Consider the following 23,352-nt stretch of genomic DNA (forward strand, 5'->3'; position numbering starts at 1 on the left):
TTTATAGGGATTTATTGCGCGTCCGCTTTGCATTAGCGACCGACCGCGAGTGGCATATCAAAGTTTGGCACGGCGCATATAAATAAAGGCAACGGGAGAGAAACAATTGTGGCACGCGTCGATCGCTCGTAAACACTCGGTTTTCGTCGGCATCGCTCGTGCCGATGATATCGGGCGGTTATGTTGTTTAAAAGCCAGAGTAGATATATCATAGACAGTAATAAAATCTCTTCCGCATAGGAATATATGCACGTGTTACAGTAAATTTATAAAGTGGGTAAATAATTAAACTTTAGCAAACTTTATAGCCGTCACCACCGGCTAAAAACGTCTTTTTTTTTTTTTTTGATGTCCCAACCCAACATAACGCGACCCATTTTAATTCGAATTTTGGCGTTGTTTCGCCTAGTTTCTAATTTTATCACCTAACACTCGAAGCTCCTCATTTCTTATAAGATAATTTAAAATTAATATTCTGCTATTTATTTTCATTGCTAAAAAAACGTGTGTGTACACTTCTTTGGGGTATCAAGATAAAAATGTTATCAAAAATTTTATCTTTCGCCTTATTCTACGTTTGTAGAAAAAACGACACTAACAATAGAAAAAAGGTAAACGGTCAAACCCTTTTTTAGAAAAACTAAAATGTTGACTATAGGTAACTTCATGGTGTCGGTTTTTTGTGACGATTTGCGCGCGCATTGTAAAAATTTACTCTCACCATTTTTCCCTAACGCGCCAATAGAAGTATAACTTCAAAAAAAAAATACTGTATGTGTTGGCTTCTGAATTCGTTCACTGCTCTGCGGCGTGGAGCGCACGCGCCCCAAACTGGGTCGCGATTCTCGCTTCCACCTCTGATATCAGCCTGCGGTAGTAACAGCCTCTGATTTAAGCCCTCGTGACGATCCCGCGAGAAATACTGTCTGCCCGTGAGTCATCGCGATATGTGGCCGTGCATTGTGCTCTCGCCACGTGTGGGAGTAGCGCAGGAATGTTTGGGACCGTGTTTATTTTAATATCTTATTGCATATATGAATTTATCGAAGGCTACAAGAGTATTTGTTGGTTTAGTCACTTTTCAAACGGTCATTGTCAGATCGTCGCAAAGGTATTTCAACAAAAGCCTTTGTTGTGTTCTTCAGTACTGAAGGTCGTGTCTGGATTCTAGTTATATTATTATCTTAATAATAGCAGAGCTTTTTGTGACAGCTCGTCGAGAAGTACAACATCCATGTTTATTTCTGCCGGCAATCAGAAGGGTGTGGTTGCCATTGTAATTACTGGCATATGAGGCTTAGCACCTACGCCTCAGTTTGGTAGACACAGGGCGATGTTTTGTTGGACGCGTTCCTTGCATTCTTCAGAGATGTTGCTCTCTTTAAAGGCGATGTTTATTTACTTCTCATCAGATGGGCCATATACTATAATTGTGTAATGCAAAAAGTACACATTAAAATCGTCCCGCGATTTATTCTAGAAAAAATGGAATGACTAGAAAAATAAAACACACACTGTGTCTATAGATATCTAAGTATACATCCGAATATATGCCTATATAATGCTTCGAACTGAATATTCGGCCCATCTGATTGCGCTATGACTACAGAGATACACTGATAAAAGACAGGCTTTTATAACAACAGCCTTTTATAACAGTGCTCGTCCAGAGGGTAACTACCATCGTTCTTATTATTGCTCCAAGCAGAATTGATGTATGTGGTCTGAAGGAAGTCGTTGCCGGTGTATTTACTAGCACAAAAGTATCACATTAGTACCCTGTTTGAACTTATGCATATAGATAGGAATCACATCTTCCAGTCCGGTTGCTTCGGACTCTGAGTACTATTGAAGTCGCGTCGAGAAAGAGAAACGGCCCGTTCCGCCGCACGCGGTCTGTCGTGTCGGATTAACACTCAGTCCCGTCCCACCGAGGAGTTATTGCCGACGAACCGTTGATATAGTTACCTCAATTCATCGATCAACTCATTCTTAGATATAACATCGAGGCGTCAATAAAAACAAAAGAAAATCGTCGCTTAGCTAACAATACCGTGCAAGTCAAATTAGCTAACTATGCCTAACTATGAGATAACTATTGAGGCGATAAAATAAACGGCTCTCTTATCATTTTATACAAAAATAGTGAAATTATTAGGTATATGTTATACCTAATTAATGGCAAACATAAAGGTATTTTGAACAGCAGCGAACTATATATCCCTCTTCTAAAAATAAAATTGTTGGAAGGCGTGTCAGAAATTATACTTATATAATCTCCGACAGCTCTATCGCCGCTCCAAAAAAATAACATCATGATACATACAAATATGTGAGTGTATTGTAAGCTTTCTAACATTTCGAGATTCAGCTTTACGTGATTTCGCATATGTTAAAAAGCTTACCTATACTTTTTATTCGAGTTTTTAAAATTGTTACACAGCGCTTAATCAAATGTTTAACAAAATAAAAATCTTGTTAAGTTTGCCTATAAAAATAAACACATTTCTTATTCCGACAAAAGGCACTGTGTATCTTTGGTGTACTTATACCTGTATCAATGCCGCGACTCGAATATGAATAATCTTTATGACGGTAAATATCGGATTGTCATGATAGATGCGGATCTTTGCAGATGTGTAGACCTTTCACGCTGTTCACTCGTGGAACTTTGTGAGCCTTTTGTACGATTTAAAACGTTATAAGACCAAGTTTAGGTACAACAACAAATATTGCTGACTTACCATTGCATTCAACTTCGTGTGCTGCATAATTTCTTATTAATTCCCGTATTCCACGTTAGGTATTTGGGTTTGCGCAACATGTCTTCAAATTTACTTAAAAGACCGACTTGTAGTTTTTTTAACTTATTTTTTCAGTTTAGAAGTCACGCATGTGAGACTAAATAATGGAGCGTCAGGTTTCTTATACGCTTTAAGGCTTTTGTGGCGATCTGTATTTAACTTAAAACTAAAATAAAATCCGGCTCTGAAATATTATTTTATGGCGTAAAAGGGTTAACCAACAATTTAATTGAAACTAACAATTTTAACATAAGTTAGGATTACCTTTAGCTTTAAACGGTTACAGATATAGTTTGTTTAAATGTATTAATTAAAGTCGGAACTTAATAATTTTTACTTTATAAACAGACATGACATAGCACTCGTGCACAGGGAGAATGTCTTACTTGGCGATTAAAATACAATTTAACTCCTTTGAAACGTAAAGTAGCGGTTAGTGGCTTATTTCACCTCAACATTCCTAAGGAGAGTTGATATCAGGCAGGCAATTGGTCATCAAAAAGGCTCATTTAAATTTTGAAGAAGAAATCTTATACCCCATGTAACGAGGGATAACAACGAGAACGACCTAAGAACGAGGCTAAGAAGTAGAACTAGATTCAAAAATCCTATAAAATATTTCACTCGTCACCAACCCGAACCCAAGGCTTCGTAATACATGGAGGAACCACGCTTACGAGTACAACAGCAAGTCAGGCAATACTTAAAATAATTCCATTTCATATCTATTTGTTACATCACTCGCATACAAAACCATTAAAACGATTAAGACCTAACAAAGTAGCTAATTTCTCACAGCTATGCGCGTGCGTGGAGACAAAAGGCCAGATAACCCCCAGCCTGAAGTTTATAAAGGCTTTTGTACTCTACGGGGTACGGATGACGCCACCCGATGAAGTCTGCGATTAAAGTTGACCGCACATCTATAACGCGCAGTTTTATTTCGGACGGTCATTGATTAATCTAACGGTCACTCTATAAATGCATAAAAAAATTAAGGTGGTATAAACATAATAGCATAATATAAACACGCGTTTATAAATTATTTTGTCCGTATAATTATTTCCGGACCAACTAACAAATCGATGTCTCATATGGTCACTATTTGCTGAAAAACTGTAGATGGTGTAGATCTAGTCGCGAGAATGCAAATAAGTCGTTAAACATTGCTTATCAAAAGACGATTCTGAGGACGTTCTTGTACTTTCTTTAGTAAAGAAACGTTCCTTACCAACATCTCCCAGTAATGGTAGTAACCTAAGAGTTCAGACTCGTTACCTAAAAGCGTTGGCTCAGGTCTCGGTGCCTAATAGACGGTTTAAACACGGGACCGGGCTAATTTCCTAAATCCAGGTTTGAATCGTTAAATTTCTTTAAGTCTTTTAACATTTTAGCACTAACCGGGTTTCGTGCCTCGTACCTCATAATCTGTAGTTTAAAATGCTTACCACCAACAAGAATGATTATACCACCAAAAAAAGGGTATATTTGGCTTTTATTATCCTTAATATCCTTAGTACCCCTAATCTCATTTTTAATTATTTTTTGGCATGTACGATGTATTTGACATAAACATTTTGGTTACTGTACTTAACTTATTTTTGTTTATTTAAACTATTTATTTGCACAAGACACAGTTGGGAATATAAAGGACGAATAGAGAGAAACACTAACACTGGAGTAGAATACATAAGGCAGCCTTATCGCTTAGAAGCGATCTCTGACAGGCAACCTTAGTATTAGGACAACAAGAGCGAGAACTTAGTTGCGTTCGGTGCGTGCGGAACGTACCGCGCTTGCTGATAGCTGAGCATTCAGCTTGACTATAATAAGTGTTATAAGACCGCATCTTAACGACGTACCATCACTTTCACGACTTTGTCCCTTGCCTCTAAACAGCTTGAATGGAAGCTGGGAGGGCCTTTGGACAACGTATTTATTTCACTTCACTTTGATCTTACTTGCGACATTAGCTGTTGATAGTGTCTCTATGTTTTGTGTACCAGTACAATGCTTTGGCGACTATATTTTACATGTGCGTAAATTAATGTATGTGTGTAAAACGTTTTGTGTGTGTGCAGGATGGAAGTGAGGCGTTCATTTTAACAAAGAATGGCTGGGTCGCTCACTTAAATGTGTGGCAAAACGCGTAGCTTCATTTACCGATTGACACGTTCTATTTGAACATAAATAGGAATAAGTAACACAAAAAATCATCGCATCGCAAGATACTGGGCAGGTTTTCATTCCTTATTGACAAATATACCAAAAACTTGAACGAAGCGATGTGCATATTTTTTGCTTATATGCATATCTGGAGATTAGATAACCCTTCCGAGTTCCGTTTTGCCTTATTCTTACAACCTATGTATCTTTAAAACATGAGTAAATAGATTAAGGGTAGGGTAATAAAATTGATAGTGTCCTATAAAGGGCCACATCTACACTTTCCATCACGTGAGATTGTGGTCAAGCTCCAGTCAACAAATAATAAAATCATATAGAAGTAGGTTACAAAATCAAGTCGTGATTGGCAGTTTAAAAATTCTTGTTTGTATTCTATTTCGTGAACTAAGAATTGTGAACATTCTTTAGCCTGTTCACCAGATAGTTTGGTCTCGGGCCTGTTGGAAGAAATCTTCGATGTAAGTGGCTTTGCTAATGCATACAGTCCAGTCTTCTGCGTTCTTCATTTCTCTTTTGCTCTGTGTGGCGCGTCAATCATTATCATATCAACCCATTACCGGCCCACTACAGGACACCGGTCTCCTTCCACAACGAGAAGGGTCTTATCCGTTTATCTTCTAGGCAAGCGCGCTCCACCATCATCGCTTACCATCTGGTGTGATTGCAGTCGAGCGCTCGTCTGTTAACATAATAAAAAAAAACAATGAGAATGGTAGAGAGAGGACAAGGAAGGAGGTTAGGCCATAGTCCAGTGCTTTGGGTACATAGAGTAATTTTGGTATTGGATAGACGTTATAACTTTGCTAAAAAAATTTCGCGTCAATATTGTAATTAAGCACAAATTGCATTTTCAACCGAAATAAAAAAAGCAGATTCTCAATTCGAATGTTTTTTTTTGTATATTAGTTACGCGATTACTCCGCCAATTAAAACACGGTTTGGTTGATCCTTTTTTTAATATTTCGATACGGTGATAATAAATAGTGGTGCACTACGAAGTCGGTTTTATTTTGTTAATAATTTTTTTTGTGACATAAATTTTGAAACCTCTTAAAATGGACTTGTATATTAAAGAAAGTCGAGGCCTAGATAAACATTATTTAATTTTAATTCTTGTAAAGAAGATAGACCATTTTAGATCTTAAGAAGAAAATATTACCGAATAATAATAGTACTAGTTTTGCATCATTAAATTATTCTTCGTCGAGAATGCAGGCACACTACGTCGAAACGGCGGAGATAAATCGGTGTTATTATATAAATTTTACAGAATTAATTAGATATCGGTGCGATTGTTTAAAAGCGAACACATTTCATCTTTTGTGGTAATTTCTCAACAGCTAAGAAATAAGATCAAGCATCGCTGTATTCCATTACGGGCTGTCGGAAAACATTCTGAGGCAGTTGAACTTTTATAGTAGGAACTTGTTCCAACAAAGAATAATCAAGCTCATGTAATCTTAGCCAATTATATTTACTTTACTGCACTTAATGGACTCAGATGGGCCCGCGATAAAGCTAACTCGTGTTGAATCTGCAGATGGGCCGCGACAGCGCTCAACGGAATCTGTTTCAGTCCTGACGCGTGCTATTTAATTGACATAGGACAGATTCGTGTATGCCCGCAGTCTATACGTGGCGAGTAAGCCACGCTATTAACTTTCACGCAATAATATCCCATCGAGCGAACTGTTAAAGGTTGTAGTTCTTTGCCCCGATTTGACAGTGGAAGTCGTGCTCCGAAGGCCCAAATGCCCGGTGTCGGTGCACAATTTGCCCCGGACACGTCACTCAGGGTAATTGGCCGCTAGCCGCCATTAACTAATGAGATGTAGCGATAGGATCTGGTCGGCGTTCGTGCAAAGCGAATATCTCGAGGATAGAGACCGGTGGACAGTGCGCAGGCGACGACGCGCGCGAATTTGAGATTCAACTCAATGTCTATGTCGAGATGGCGACGTGTGAAACTATCCGACAAGCTGACGTCTCCCCGTTGCGTCCGATCCGTTCTTATAAGGCGCGGCCATTTGAACGAGCAGTAACGGATGAATTTACTACTGTATTTACTGGATGTAAGTAATAGTAGTTTTTCCTTGTGATTGTTTACTTAGGCACTCCGGCATTGCCGTCCTCTAATGGTATAATAAATTTCTTGTAATAGTTAGACAAGAAATTTATGTGTCAAATGCGTTCTGTGGTTGGAAATATTAATAATAGTTGGTTAACGGAACTGCGATTTGCTGCGGACAGGTAAAATGAGTTCTATAACTGCATATCTTATTCGCAATTGCTGCGCACGGCTGCCATAGCAATTAAAAAAAAAAAAAAACTAAATTAAAATGGCGTTTAGGTATCCTCCATAAAACGAACAGTAATTAACTCCATTTAAACCGCTCTTTAACGATTAATGTTGATCGACTAATCAAAATTACAACCTAAATACCAAAATATTTATAAGTTTCATTTTCAATTTGATAACAAAAATGGAATCATTCAGTAACGAGAAATCACAAGATTTTACCCATCCATCACAATAATAGGTTTGGACCAGTCAAACACGCATATTTTTCTATTTTATTCATTTTACACATTGTACATGTATATTTAGTCGATTATATAAACATATGCGTGTTATACAGTCGAGTATAGACAATGTACCTACTAGAGTATATGTCTAGCCTGTGCACATGCCGCTATACTACGCAATACGTCACAAGCATGTGGAGGACATCGATGACGGGTAGGTAATAAAACCCACAGATTTTCTTCTACCAAAAATAGCCGTCTAAAGAAGTTTCCACTTCAACAATCGATAAACGAAATAAGCAGCAGAAAGTAAACTTGCAAGACTAACGTAATAAATTGTCCTACAAAAATTGCAGGAAACCAAATATCTTAAGAGTCAAAGCGACAAGGTAGGAAGGCTTTAAAGACATCCCTGTAATCCAATACGAAATTAGTTAGGCGAAGTCCGCGGACGTTTACGATGGCTCTAATTCGCTACCAGTATTTATTGTTACCACAATTACAAGAGTATCGGTGCTGTTAAATCACGGACGACAAGAGTAAAGATTGGGCTTACATGGCCGCTTCCAATTTTGGTGTCAAATAAAAGGAAGGAAATGTGGCGAAGCCGCGCCGTGGTGTTAAGAATAATTTAGCACTAAAACGGATCTATGCGTCGTAGTTCATCCCTTTCTGAGCAATCACGATTTGCTTGTTGCGCTCTACACAATAATAGGTGTGGACCATTTCTAATGTTGGTTTATGGGTCGTGGACAGTTGTACTGTAGACTTATGATCCAAAAGAGGAAGCTTGACTACTGACAAACTGTTGAGGCATAATTTTAAAGGTTTCTGCGAATAATTGCTAAAGAGTTTAAAATCTAATCTCATGAACAAACTTAAACTGTTGTTATTTATAAAAAGAGGCTAAATTATGAAAATTAAGCTTAATTCGCTATACTCCGCGAAAAGCAGGAGAATCTGTATGGTGTAATTTATAATTTCTTCAATCCTTATACTCCGCACCAAACAGATCTTCGGCCTTGTACCCTCTACGCACGTTCCGAAATCGGAGCATCATCAGGCGATGTTGATTTTACAATGAATAATTGATAAGCTGCTTAACAATTATTATGCGGAAACGCCTGCTTCTATTCAAGAGGTTGCTAGAATTTCTACACACACTTTAATTTTATTTATTAAAAAAACATAACATATTTACTCCGTACACAGAGTAAATATGTTGTTTTTTTATAAAGTTATGATTTTTTATGATATGATATTTATCCTATTTGCTTATGCCATTATGATGTTGTAAGAGCTACCAATATATCATATCAACTCATAGAGTTAGCAATAGGGCCGCATCTGCCTTATGCACCGTTTTTATATATTTTCTTCTTTTGCGTATGTGAGCTATAAAATAAGCTAAATAACTAAATCTATATTTACTTGACATCGAAAGATAAAAAAAAATCTTATTATTCATCTAATTTCCGGTATCTTAGTCGTCTCAGATTTTCCCTTGCGACGCCTTATTCTTTTTATTGTAATTTTGACGCAAATTTCGTGTATCGTGGTCGGCTTGACAAATCAGTTAACAGTAGGTACAACGTGTCACTTGTAGGTATGTTCCTAGTTAGTTGTATTTAAACATTAATTTTATTCACCTTGGTTCTATATATAACAGTCTATATTAACCGTACTAAGTTCTACTTACAAAGTTCGTCTTATCTTGGTCGACATGTAAACTTAATGATCATTTCTTAATTGTATTTAAAACCCTTATTATCATTAAACAAGTTAATCCTTCGATCCTTGTTTTGTAGTGTTTTTTTAAACAAATTTCTTCTTAATTGATCGTCTTGTAAACTACGGCATATTATGTTTTCATTTACGGTTCGCATGTCAACAGCATAAACAGCACTAAATGTCACATGCATGCCCATGCCATAAGTTTGTCATGTGTTTTTACACTAATTTCGTGCACTTTGTAGGTTGGCATGTAAACACGGCAAGACCAACTAAGTGTCGCGTGCGCCCAGTCGATCACGGCAACTTTACATCTTACATAGTTAGGATATTCCCTCGTTTGCTTTTTACGCGAATTTTAATGCGTTCAAACCGGACCCTTTAATGATTTTTGCCATATCCATCCAGGCTTATTAGAGCGGCTCGGTAAGGGTAAACTGTGTTTTTGTAATCAAGGATTGTGATGTCTCAGTCGTATCAATAACACTTAATTTATGGCCACTCGATGCATATTACTAGTTTAACACTGCCGTGGGTAGGACTTCGACTTTTGGGGGGCTGACTACGCTTCCCAGCTAGTCCCAGCTTCCCACCTCTAACTTTTCTAAGTTATGTGCATTTTAGGCAATTAAAATATAACTTGCTTCAACGGTGAAGGCAAACATGCACACCTAAGAGTTCTCCATAATGTTCTCAAAGGTGTGTGGAGACCACAAATCCGCACTGGGCCAGCGTGGTAGACTAGGGCCTAAACCTAGGGTTATTGTAGGATGAGACCCGTAGTTGGCCGCTAATGGGTTGTTGGTGATGATGATGATAAACTGTCTGATCGGATAGGATAATAGTTTTCTTTATTTTTAAATTACTAATGAATTAATGTGCAGTGATAGCCCAATGAAACGGTTATAGCCTAGTGGGTAAGGCTTCAGCTTTCCCTACGGGTGTACCGAGTACGATCCCTGGCACGCACCTCTAACTTTTCGGAGTTACGTGCGTTCTTAATTTAAGCAATTAAATATCACATGCTCTAACGGTGAAGGAAACCATTGCGTGGGAACCCGTTTGCCTGAGACGTCTCAAAAATGTTCTCGAAGGCATGTGAGTACCTACACCAATCTGCATTGGGCCAGCGTGGTGGACTACGGCCTAAACCCTTATCATTGTGGGGGGAGACTCGATCCCCGGCGAGCACCTACAACGTTTGCAATTATGGACACTTTAAGTATGTAAATATCACTCGTTTAAATGCTGAAGAAAAACATCGTTAGGATAACTGCAAGCCTAAGAGTTCTTCATAATACTCAAGGGCGTGTTTTTTTTTTAATTCACAAAATAACCTATAACTTTGGATAACGGATAACTGATTATTTTGGTTATATTTAAATTTATTCAGGCAACTCAAAATTGCAAAAAAGAATGGAATAGGGCATGTGGGCGTAGGTAGCGGCCACATATAGCATTTTTAGGGCAGGGCATTTAAGTTTGCAGAGTTCTGAAATAAAATTTGGTAATGTCTGATAAACAAGTAGGTATCTGTAATGTTATCTTCTGAGTTTTAAGCACGCACTCAGCAACATAAACGTAAAGTCAACTTAAAAATACATGCGTAGGAGGTCATAAAAAGTCTAAATTTTTACAGGAATAGGAGGTCCGCAGTTTATCGGGTGATTTAGTTTTTTTTAAATGGGTAATTGACAGTATTAGCTTATGACTCACCTAATGGTTTAGATAAACACTTTGCAGTGCATGATACAAACACGTCCTGCGACGTGCCATCCTGTGCCGACCTGAGGCGTGGATGTTAAGTTTCATGTACTTCGTAAACTTCTGGTTAAAGTTTACTATGTAGATTTCAGCCCGAGTGTTATATAGGACTCATTACCTCACACTTTGATTACGGACACCTTATTATAGGTCGCTGTAGTTATGTGAAAATATAATCGGCTTAGTATTATCATTTATTAACCCCATGAAAAAAGAGTGCAGCTAATTGAATAAATAAATAATTGATAAATATGATAATGAAAAATTTCTGCGGCACTCTTCAGACTTTACCTACTTATTAATTATTAAATATGAGTAGGTTTGAAGAAGTGTATGAATTATTAATAATGGAGGTGACCAAAGTTTATTAATTATTCAAATGGTTAAATATCATGCCTTTTTGAGAGGGTATCAGATAATTATAATATCTGCTTATTGTTATTAAGCTAAATTTGATATGCAAGCTTAAGTTTTTAAGCCATTGCTTTGTAACTAACATTTAACTAACTCATTTTACCCTATAACAGTACCTTTATTAGGTATGCAAGCCTGCTCGAATACAATGTGAAATCGTAGAGTCGTTTTAACGGCATAAAGACAAGATAAACTATAACGTCGCAAAGACGAGATAAAGCGTAATTCTTTTCTTGCGTCTCGTCTCTAGAATTTTTTATTTTCTACATTGGCTACAGGAGGGAATCAGTTAGCGGAGAAAGATTACTGCCCCTTTAGGATGTCTATTTTGATTCTACCTATTAAGACCCGTAGTTACAATACTGGGAAACAGTATTATATTGTATTATATAGATGGCGTTCTTTCGATTCTATACAAATCGTATTAAACTTGCACGTGATTGAATAGGTAGACGTGAGTAGAAAATCTCGCAGTAGCACTTAAAATTAATAACGTGACTGATGTCAAACCGTAATGCAAAAAAACTGCAGTCATTTCGGATATACCTAGGTATCATGTACGACTTATTATGTACCGCACTGTCTTTGAATGGAACAAAACCTCTTTTTATTTCTCTCCATTTATTATATTAGTTAAGTTTTTCTCTGGTTCGTTTAGTTTGTATTAAGTTATGTGTTTAATTGCTTTAGTTTGTCATTAGTTGTATAGTTCAATCAAGAAACCCCGCTGATATATAAATGCGTAGATACAAAAATATGTTGCTAATAATGACAACATTATTAGTAGATTATTATATCGTAATTGGTAGCATGGTAATTTAACCGTTATATATTTCGCCGTAGAAGGGCATGGTAACAAAAAAGGGCATATTATGTCACTCGAAAGCGAACGTTCTAATAGCGTCGTGGTTAATAAACAGACAAACGTCAGGCCGGGTATTGTGTTTGTATTGATGTATGCACATACGTTGGGTGCAGTATGTGAAGCGATGTCACATGCCCGGCAGTTACACAAGCTAATGCGGAATTAGCATCGGCGTTAGGGAATAGTTGACGACCTCTTGCGATGCGATGTAAATGCCCGTCCCAACCGCGTGCTGCTGAGGTCCTATTAAAGTATCAACGTTCAAGCGATGTCGTCTTTATTTTCTTTTGGTAATGTTTGACTTCTTTTTCTTTGATTCAGAGCATGACATTTTGTGGAATGTCGCAGCGAAGATATGAAGAGATATTGATGTTAATTTGATTGGAATCCACAAATATAGGTAGGTACTATTATGGTGATGTTATTTACATGTATTACATGTGCTATATTTTATACCATACTAGCGGTTGCTCGCGTTCTTCGTCCGCGTTTGTTACGGTTTTTTTTATAAATCCCATTGGAAACTTTGGTTCCTGGGATAAAAAGTAGCTTATGTTACTTTCCGTCTTTTCAACTAACTTTATGCCTAAAATTACGTTTACTGATTGCTTAGTTAGGGCGTAAAGTGAGCACAAACAAACTCATTGATTTAAGACGGACCTCAACCGATTGGGATTCCTAAACTTCACGGACTTGTGCCTGTTTTATTCAACCGCTGGTTGCTACGCGTTTGATCTTCAACCCACTTCTTCTGGTTGTGACCCATCCAATGGCTTATCAGTCGTTTCAATTCGTTGATCTATTTCAGTGGTTCGTGTAAGGAGCTCCTTAGTTCTCATTTTTTATATAATTACTTTAGGAAATAACTCACCGAACACTGATCGGTGAGTTGAATTTTTTGTCAAAAAAGTTTACACGACGCTTTGTCAATGCTATGTGCTCTTGTAATTGACGTGCATGTCAGTTTTTGTGTGCGTGCTTTATTTATAAACGTGTAATACGCATGTTGTTAATGCTCTTAATAAATAAATAAATAAAGATAATAATTTGATTGTAGCTCTTTTAACAACCTGCATGAGAGACCTTTTTAATGGGTCTCCACCGCCAGCTATTGATGAACCTTTCAGAGCAAAATACCAACGCTGGCTTCACGCTCTGTTCGAAGACTAATGCCCGTTTTCACTGAACGTAGGAAGCACTTAAATCGAATGCCTAATTATTTACATGATGCGTAGAGGAAAAAAACGTTTCACCAACTCTTAGATGATGACTAACGACGTTACGCGCCATCTACAATTAGAAGTTTATGGAACTTGTGAACTGACACTTGACCGATAAAAAAAGTTTCTGTTTTAGTTCCATTGCATTAAATTATCAATATCATTTTTGACTTTATGCTAATTCTTATAAAAATACTTATAGCTTTGTATTTTTAAGTTGTATTTTGAACTGGAAGCATGTCACGGTGCGATGTTGCGTAGAAACCGATAATCAGGCTTAGAAAAGTACTGCAAGTGTTTTTGAGTAAAGATGATTTTACCCGTTTATATATTGAACTATATTGATTGAACTATAACGGATTGGTCGGTAAATATAGGAGCAACCAGGAAACAGTTGATTAGTGAATTGCACAAAAAACGTGTTTACAAGTCAATCAATTCCCACAGCATCGCGTGTCAAGGGACAGGCGCGCCGCACGCCATATTTGGCCCGTGTGTTTGATCAATGCCCATGAGCATTACCAAGGCGTTAGTTATGGGTGGACTGATTTCATTCATATTTTTTGAAGGGGTTAGGAAAATAAGAAAATGTAATAAATTGTTTCTAGTTAAATATAACAAACACCGTTGACGTCGTACATCCGTAGTCATCCGAACCCATGCAGTCGAACCGTAGCTTAGTGCCGGAGAGCCGCAGTTTTAAATCTTGTCAGTCCAGCAATTATTATATGCATTTGTAAAATTAAAAAAGTGGTTGTAAAAACACTGAAATAAAAATGATAAAACATTACTTCTTACCCTAATTTCGAAACATTATATGTAATAAATACACACACACACACACACACACACTCGCGCACACGCACACACACACACGCACACACACACACATTTCGAATGTACGTAAGAGTACGCCTCAAAAATCCAAACCACAATACCGATACCCTACTTTGTTCAAGGATGTATTTGGGTTCGATTCCAACTGGAAAATGTCTGTGTGATGAACATGATGTTTTTCTGAGTCTCGGTGTTTATCTGTATAATATGTGTTTATTCATAAAAATATTCATCAGTCGTCGTCTTCTCGTAACACAAGATACGCTTTCTTTGCGCGATGTGTGTCAATTGCCGATATATATATATATTTGTTTTATTTATTTCTTAATCACCTAAAGCGAAAACAATAAAAACACTAAAACAAAAATATATGAAAAATTGGGTAACGACCTTCGTTTACCAAATAGACGGTATTCCGGTTATCATAATATTCATAAATTATGAGCATAGCATAGAGCATACCGGATTTCGGTAGAAATTTTATTGATCAAATAAACAAAACACTATAAGATCACCAAAACATGAAATTTTAAGAATAAACGTTAGCGAAATACTCCTAGACAAAGACAAGTTGTAGCAGGCTAGATCTACTTTGTAAGTTCTAGAACAGGTAAAACCAAAGCTGCTCGTAGTAAATAAATAATGTATCAGGTATAAACATAAACAGGTAGGTAGTCAGTACATCACTCGAGCTTATAGGAGCGAAATAGTTACTTTAATTGGTATTGTATAGACACGTCGATCGAGATAAGTGTAGCATCAAATATAAGAAACGTCTCATATTTTATTCTCAAAGATAATTTTTCTCATTACGTCGCGTCGTCTTCTTACGGATCGGCTATTACAGTGTGGATCATTCATTATAAATTACAACTTATAAAATGTCGTGATAACAATCTTATGTTATAACTCGTTGTAAAGTAGCCTTTCATATTTTAACTTCAGTTGTGATAGATATCGATGACATAAAAGCTTCTCCGTATTTCTTTAGTACAAGTATAATGGACTGTCCACGAACGCAAGATGTCATTTTATTAATCTCTTGTACTTATCCGCTAATATAGTATTTGTCCGTGTCTTCGTCGGTGTATCATTAAGTTCGACTATTTTTACTGTGGCATTACGTAGCTTACAATTCTAATTGCAATAATTCTGATCCGAAGAGGAAAGAAAAAGACAAAAAAAGTCTGGGATGATATAGAACTCAGGAAGTCGGCTTGTTATAAAAGGGAATTGAAACCTTGCTTCGGTCTTATAGAACTAGTTTTAAGCGTCTTTAACGCGAGTTAAAGACAAAGTACGAAATTTCGTACTTTCAATAATTTGCAAGCATCGGCCGACTCAAATTTTATTTCTTTCAATAAATCTTTAAGCTTTTGGCAATATATTCAGCAGTGTTAAGTTGTCTTCGATCTTTAATCTTGAAACTTTAAATTCTTAAAGAAACTCGAATCTTTTGGCAAATTCTAAGCACCAGTTGTCCTAAGCCAAGCTTTTATTTCCGTAAAGAAATTCACGGATAAAATAAGGTCCGCATTTTTTATCGTTACATCAGCGAAGTCGTGACCGGCACCCGAGTTATTTGGCATCAAAGTGTTGTCCCACGGACAGGTGAATGCGAGGCTAATGCTGGCGCCCGACACGCCACAATTAGCGCGTACGACCCGATACCAATTAAATCCACGCGACATAAACATGCCCACATCCCTGGCTGAAAAAATAAGTTAAATGCGAATTGGGTTTTGCTCCTAAATGTTCCGTATGTACATTACTTCGGGTACATTACGTCGTTACTTCGGGTATACTTCTTCGGGTCGGTAAAGTACATTTATTTTAGAATGAGATCTACAAGCTGGCAATTATAGAGGTTATACCCTAAGTCGAAGTCAAAGTTAAATATTTCTTTATTCATAGGTCCATAGATGAAACTTTTGATGCGTTCGGTACCTAAAACATATTGTGTACGTGGTAGTAAGATGATTGAGATAACTAGATTCGTCAACTTTAAACTCAAGCTACGCGGGGGTTCCAAATGCGTTCGGTCTAAGTAGAAGCCCACAACAAACTTAGTCGGGTAAATTTATAGGACGTTACAAATAACCGTGGTATAAAGTCGGAATAGTTATGGAGTATTTTGTCACATTTCTTTGGCTTCGCTTTGGCTATTTACCACCCCACTTGTACCCAACTGCGTCTTCTCTTACCACCAGGTGAGATTGTAGTCAAGAACTAATTAGTAGTTGAATAAAACCTACTAACTTTCCTACTAACCTACTAAAAAACCTTCAGAATATGTTAGAGCGTGTCAAAACTATTAATAACTATTTCGACAAACACACAAATCGGGGTTTTGTATAAGAATAATTCAAGGGATCGGGCCCTTGAATTACGAATAATTCAGTTTTGAATGTCTTATGTCTGATTTCTATATCTAAAGCAAAGTTTCTACGTACTTTTTATTTTCTACTTGCAAAAAAAAGGGGTGTTACTCCGTACCTCAGAAAGCACGTTAAGCCATCTAGCCCGGTTGTGATATGTGTGTATTTAAAATGGCAGCATGGGCAGCTATCCTGCTTTCTGAGTCCAAGGCCGTGGGTTCGATTCACACAACTGGAAAATGTTTGGTGATGAACATGAATGTTTTTCACTGTCTCGGTGTTTATATGTATAATTATAAGTATTTATTTATATTATTTATAAAAATATTCATCAGTCATCTTTGTACCCATAACACAAGCTAAGCTTACTTTGGGGCTAGGTGGCGATGTGTATATTTATATACATATTTATTTTTCAATGAAGATTTCAGATGACGATGACGATCTTGCTTTTTTTCTAATGTTGCTATTATTTTTCTCTACATAAATTCGGTCATACAGTTAAATTTCACTCAACACGCGTCGCGTCACTTAGGGAGTTTCACTCCGGTCTTACACCGTTGATCTATTGCTTCATAAGTTATTCTGAATTCGTCGAAATAGTCTTTGCAAATAGGTTTTAAGTAGACAGACGGACGGAATAAAGATGTCTTGGTTTTAATATTATGCTACGGAACACCAAAGAATAAATAAAAAAGAGCACCTGCGGCGGGTGTATGTCGGCAGAAATGACAAAAAAAGAACAATGCAGTTACTGCCTGTAAGAGATCTACAGCCATTTTACAACCGCTGTTTATGCTCAATGTTTATTTCTAATTATTTTATACGGTTGTGCAGTGTAGTGACAGCAGAGTGCTAAGTGAGTGAATTTCTACCTACGATAACTTACACGATCACGTGAAAGTTAAGTACGATTTATTTGGTATCAGAGCGCCATCCAGTGATATTACTGGGAAACCGTAATGTCACTAGATGGCGCTCTTTCTATATCATACAAATCGTAGTCCACATTCACGCGTTCGAATAAGTAAACTTAGCTATCAAGTCTCACACTTGGCACTCTGATCAGAATTCGGGCCGATCGAGATCGGGTTGATCGAGATCGGGCTGCAGCATCCTCTTTGCTTCTACTGCGATTACCAACCCGTCTTCTCAGCGGGAAAAGCAGCTTCTGATGACAGTGGCGTGCATAAGGTTCTTGACCACAGTATGCATAAAGAAGGAACATGGCATGAAATGGAAAAATCCTTCTCCTTTATGAGACATACAATAATTTTAGGGTAGGCAGTGCTTTTGTGCATATATGAAGTACACGCCAGTGTCTGGTGATTAAGGGCAAACCCTCCCGTTGGGAGAGGCCTTAGTACAACAAATTTAAAAATTAGTACAACAGATTTAAAAATTAACATTTGCTAATTGTACGACTAAACCATAAAGCAATTTTTGCATACAAAGAAACAGCGTGCATTTTAGAAACGGACATAATATGATACTTTTTATATCGCGGGATATTTAATAAACCGAAACAGTCGCGTACTCTTAGGGCAAGCCTCGTGCACTTCAAAGGGCCCGTTTCACCATCTTCTGACAAGTGCGAGATAACCTTAACGTGTGTTTCGTCACTTGCTTACTTTTTGTCAAGTGAAAAAAACAAAATTTGTGAAAATTGCATCTGCTCAGATAAAGGACCTGCAGTCGCGATATTTTCAGTGTCAAAGAGAATCACGGCCCATAGTTCGTTGCTTGGCTTATAATCCTTCAGAAGTCAAATTGGCAAAGTTTTGGTACACAAAAAAACACTATCATATTGACATTTATCACTTTATGTTAAACAAATTAAAGTGAATATAAACGTGCCTATTCATTTGGGAATTCCGTCAAGTAAAATAAAGATCTACTCGAAGATACTTCGAAAAAAGGGGAAGGGCAAAGCACTAATCAAAATCTGCCGGGTGTCGTCGATATGACATGAATATTTTTATTTTTAAAGTTTTTTAAATCTATTATTATGGCGATTGATTACCCTTTAGGACTTTTCAAAAAAAATTAAAAATAAACTTAGTAAAGTTTTTTAAAATTCCACAGTCACAGAATACCAGACCCAGGTACGTCTGAAGTTAATCGTTTATTCTAGTATAATATTATAAACTGTCGAAATATCTGACTATTATTGTAGAATTTTTTGTACGTCGACTTCCTTTATTACTCTTTTCAACGATACATACAAGTGTTTCAACATTAGAAGCAATCCTACACTTTTTTACATTTCGATAAAAAGGTTTTTACCCTTTTAAAGTAAAATGGGGAGAAAAAATGTATGGAATTTTATAGAGAACATTACGCAGATGATTTTTTTATTGTATATCTTAATATTCAAATGATGTAATATATACGTTTAGCTCTAGTGAATATGTAAAGAGTATTATAATTTTCTACGTTTCCGCATATTCATTTATCATTTTGACACTAATTATTTTCAACCAAACGAAGCGTGGTATTGCAGTTTAGTTTTATGTAACAGAAATTTTGTAGTCCTCCAAGAACTACGAGTCTAAATGAAGGAACATGTTAAATTTAAATTAAAAAAAGCATTTCATGAAACGCCACAACGAAATAGTACATACGTAGAGCTATTCAAGCCAATATAGGTTATTTTTTTGCAATTAGCAAATGATGATATTTTGTGGTGCATTGAGAGAGAGCAACCCCGAACGGTGTTTCCATGTGTTTCTTAAAAAAAAAACATAATTAAAGGATATTTTAATATTCAAATCATTAAATATAAAGGTACGTCTTGCTCAAGTGAATATGTAAATATTAAAATTCTCAGCGCTTCCTCATTATCAATTATGATTTTGACGTCATATTATAGACGGAACGAAGTGGGATCTCAGTTTCCTTAAAATTGACTAATACAATGCAAACCAATGGTCCTAAGCAAAATAAGAAGGAAATTTTTCAACAAATAAACCGACTCCTAAGGAAATTATTATACCAGTATAAAAGTAAATATTTTATTTCTATACCTAAATCAAGCTTGATTGTATGTGATACTACTAGCTTCCAGTCGCGAAAAAATGTGCAACTACTACTAACTTTGAAAGAAAATGTGGGTGTACCCCGATAAACTGAATACATGTGCGTAAACCTTTCGACTTTATAGGCGTGATGTTATGTTATGTGCGTAAACGTGTGCTGTCGTTTTTTAATAATAAAAATAATTAATAATTTGGCAAATCCGTGTTTAACTGACGGAGTAGCGGGCGTAGCTAGTATCAAAAAAAAAAAAAAATTATAACCACCTTATTACCGACTTACTCGAAGTCGTAATTTTTTAGGCTGTGAGCTAATATTTAATTTTTTACTTTAAAAACACATAGCTTAAGGGTAGCTGCCCTTAGTTACGTTTTTTATTGTATATTTTAATATTCTAATTATGTTATATTTATGTACGTCTTGCTATAGTGAATATGTAAGAAGTATTGTAATTCTCTGCGCTTCCGCAATATAATTTATCCTTTTGACACTAATTATTAAAGACCGAGCTAAGCATGGTCTCACAGTTTACTTTGGTAAAAAAAGCATCTCATCAATTAAGCTAACTAAATAAAAATAAAAATCCTTTATATACTTGTATGAAACGGGTAAATAGGGCTTAGTTTTTAATCTACATCCACATACAACACACATCCGTGAACGAGCAAATTACGAATTGGGGTAATACGATTCCGTGCTTACGTGTATATACATAATGTTGTAACATTATTTAACTGCTATTCTATAATGATGATTTTTATTCTATATTTTTTTATTCAAATTATGTAATTTATATACGTCTTGCTCTGGTGAATTTTTATCAGTAAATATGTAAAAAGTATTATAATTCTTTGCGCTTCCGCTTTATCATTCATATTTTTGACACTAATTATAAATAGAGTGAAAAAGTAAAAAAACCTGGCTTCGCTATCTATAACTGTAGGTTAGAGTTTACTTGGGTACATATGCAATACGTCCGCATAAACGTATAACTTCTTAACATAGGTAATAATAATAATAATAAAGCCTTTTTATTTCCTATCACATTTTACGACTACTATAAATTCCCTTATATTTATGCACATTATTCACTTGTAAAACTATATATTTATAAATTATAACTATTCTTGGGTGGGAACCCCTTCTTGGGTATAGGCCTCCTCCAGTTTGGTCCAAATTTCCCTATCTTTGGCTTTTTTGATCCACTCTTTACCTGCTGTCTTTATGATATCGTCGCTCCATCGTTTCCCGTCGTCCCTTTTGCCTTTTTCCGCTAGGTCCTTCTCGTCGATTCCACTGTCCATTGCTGGTCGCTGTATCTTGCTACATGGCCAGCCCAGCGCCATTTCAACCTTAGACTGTATTGAAGGACATCAATTATTTTTGTATTCTTTCGTATATAATCGCTTCTTATTTTGTGAATTTTTCTTATTTTTAAAAGGCTTCTTTCCATAGGCTACTGACATCTGACTAGTTTTGTTTTTAATTTATTAAACATAGGTACTAATTTTAAATTTCAATATTTGTCATTTATGAAAATATATAGCCAAATATTACATGATCAATAAAGGGGCGTCAATTAGTATTTACGTGAGATGTTTTGGGGGTCCAATTGAACCTCACTCAAATATCACATGGGGGATGAGAGGGGTGGGGAAGGAAGGGTCGAACTCAGCAAATATTTGCAGTTCACTGAGTAAAACTTGTTTCTTTACGAAAATATGGCTAAAATATTTTCTACCTTAATATATTGTGTAGGAAAAGGTATTCACGTAGAATGCAATATTTAATTATGAGTACAAATCGGTATAAGCGCCGTGATCTTAAAAATGGAAAGTTCCGAGTTCGATCCCGGGCAGGGACGATTTGTGAATTTATAATAACTGTTAACTATTGTTACGATACGATGTCGCGTAGAGACCAAATCTAACCTAATATGTTGGGGCGCTACCATCGCAAGCGGGCTAACTCGATGATTAATAAAAAAATGCTGAAAAGGATTTTAAAAACTAAACACATACAAACAAACTATTATTCAATTAAAATATAGTTTGTAAAAGAAATTTGCAAAGCTTTATATGTCTTAATTATATACTGTAACTGACCTTTATTATTTAATCAACCTATGCCTTATTTCGCTGTATGATTATTTTCTAGAAATTGAAAGGTTCTTATTACTTTCATGCTCAATAATATTTCAAAAACATAAAAATATCATAACAGACACGAAGCCTGAGAATTCAATTTGCTGATACATCTTTTTTCGTACCTTTTATAGGGCAGTTAACAAGAAAATTACTTTATTATATTCATTCATATTTTTTCGTTGTAAACTAGAATGGTTTGTCTATAACTGATGTTTCTTTTTTTTATAGATACCCAGACAACACTCCAAGCGCCCGCCGAGGTATGTGTGTCTAACTTTTTAATAACTATATTGCTCTATGCAGTTAAAATTAATAAAGCTAACGTCCATTACTCTGAGCTAAAGGTATTTTATCGTAGATAAGAGTTTTTTTGTACTCGCATAGTATAGAAGCCACTGAAAATGACATTGCATCGTAGAATTATTTAATTGAAATGGAATTTGTAGAATATAATTTCATGGGAGATGCATCCAACACTTATCGTGTTATAAAAATATGATGGAAGCTACATATTTTTTAATTTCGAGAACGGAATTCTTGCATAGTAAATAGATTATAGTGCTAATTCGGTTGAATCTTTTAACTAAACAATTGAGACAGACCTCTTAGCACAAAGTATATAAAATAAATACAGTTTCTCACTCGATATACAAGTAGCTACCAATTTTTAAACAACTATCATGAAAGTGCGGGGTTATAGATTTTGTAAACACGTATACCTAATTCGCAAATTTGTCTGTATCATATACCCAAAACGAGGAAACAGTGTACACGACTAATATTGAAGCATCAAAAACCACTCCACTTTATTAGTGTTTCCACTTTAGGCGGAAGCCATTTATTCCATAGTAATTATTTTACCTCTCATGTTCAAATAGTTTACCATAAACTGGGGAAAATGGGAAAAGCTAGTGAGGTAGCAACATTCCGCGGGTGTGACGTGCGCGGAGCGTTTTCACTGTATATGGACAATGTACTGCATGCAATAATGGCTGAGAGAGGGTTATGTAAGTTCTTAATGCTGTTATTTTGGCGTATTTTTGTCCGCCATATATAATTTGTGATAATGCCATATATATACTCGTATTAAAAACCTATTAACTAAACTAAACTACGAGGAATATTAAGACAGATAAACGAAACCTTTTATCTAAATAGAATCACTTGGGTAAATTGTTATATTTACGTATAAAAAGTATAGTAGGTACATTTAAAGTGGTTTATTAAACTTAGCCATAGTGAGGTAAAATACAGGGTTTTTGTCTTCCTACAAGTAATCTAGGCGACTAGTTGAAAATGGTGCAAAATAGAGATACTGCTCTTTAAATTATGTGCGTTAGCTCATTGAATCCGGAATGGCGCCTAGGAAAATGTGCCAAAAGCGTGTATTAGCAAAATTGCATAAGTTATAAACAATTGATATTGAAAAAATGGCAATTCGTT

General features: G+C 36.1%; 1 protein-coding gene across 1 annotated transcript in view; it reads left to right on the top strand.

The window, feature by feature from the left end:
• The window catches only part of LOC120629289 (poly(A)-specific ribonuclease PARN-like), a 45,577-nt gene that overhangs the window by 18,618 nt on the left and 3,607 nt on the right, over positions 1 to 23,352 (top strand). Inside the window, exon 12 of the mRNA XM_039898188.1 lies at positions 22,138 to 22,169. Coding sequence (XP_039754122.1) covers positions 22,138 to 22,169 — 32 coding nt within the window. The remainder of the gene's footprint in view (positions 1 to 22,137; positions 22,170 to 23,352) is intronic.

This window comes from Pararge aegeria, chromosome 14, assembly GCF_905163445.1.
Source record: "Pararge aegeria chromosome 14, ilParAegt1.1, whole genome shotgun sequence".
Lineage (NCBI taxonomy): Eukaryota > Metazoa > Arthropoda > Insecta > Lepidoptera > Nymphalidae > Pararge > Pararge aegeria.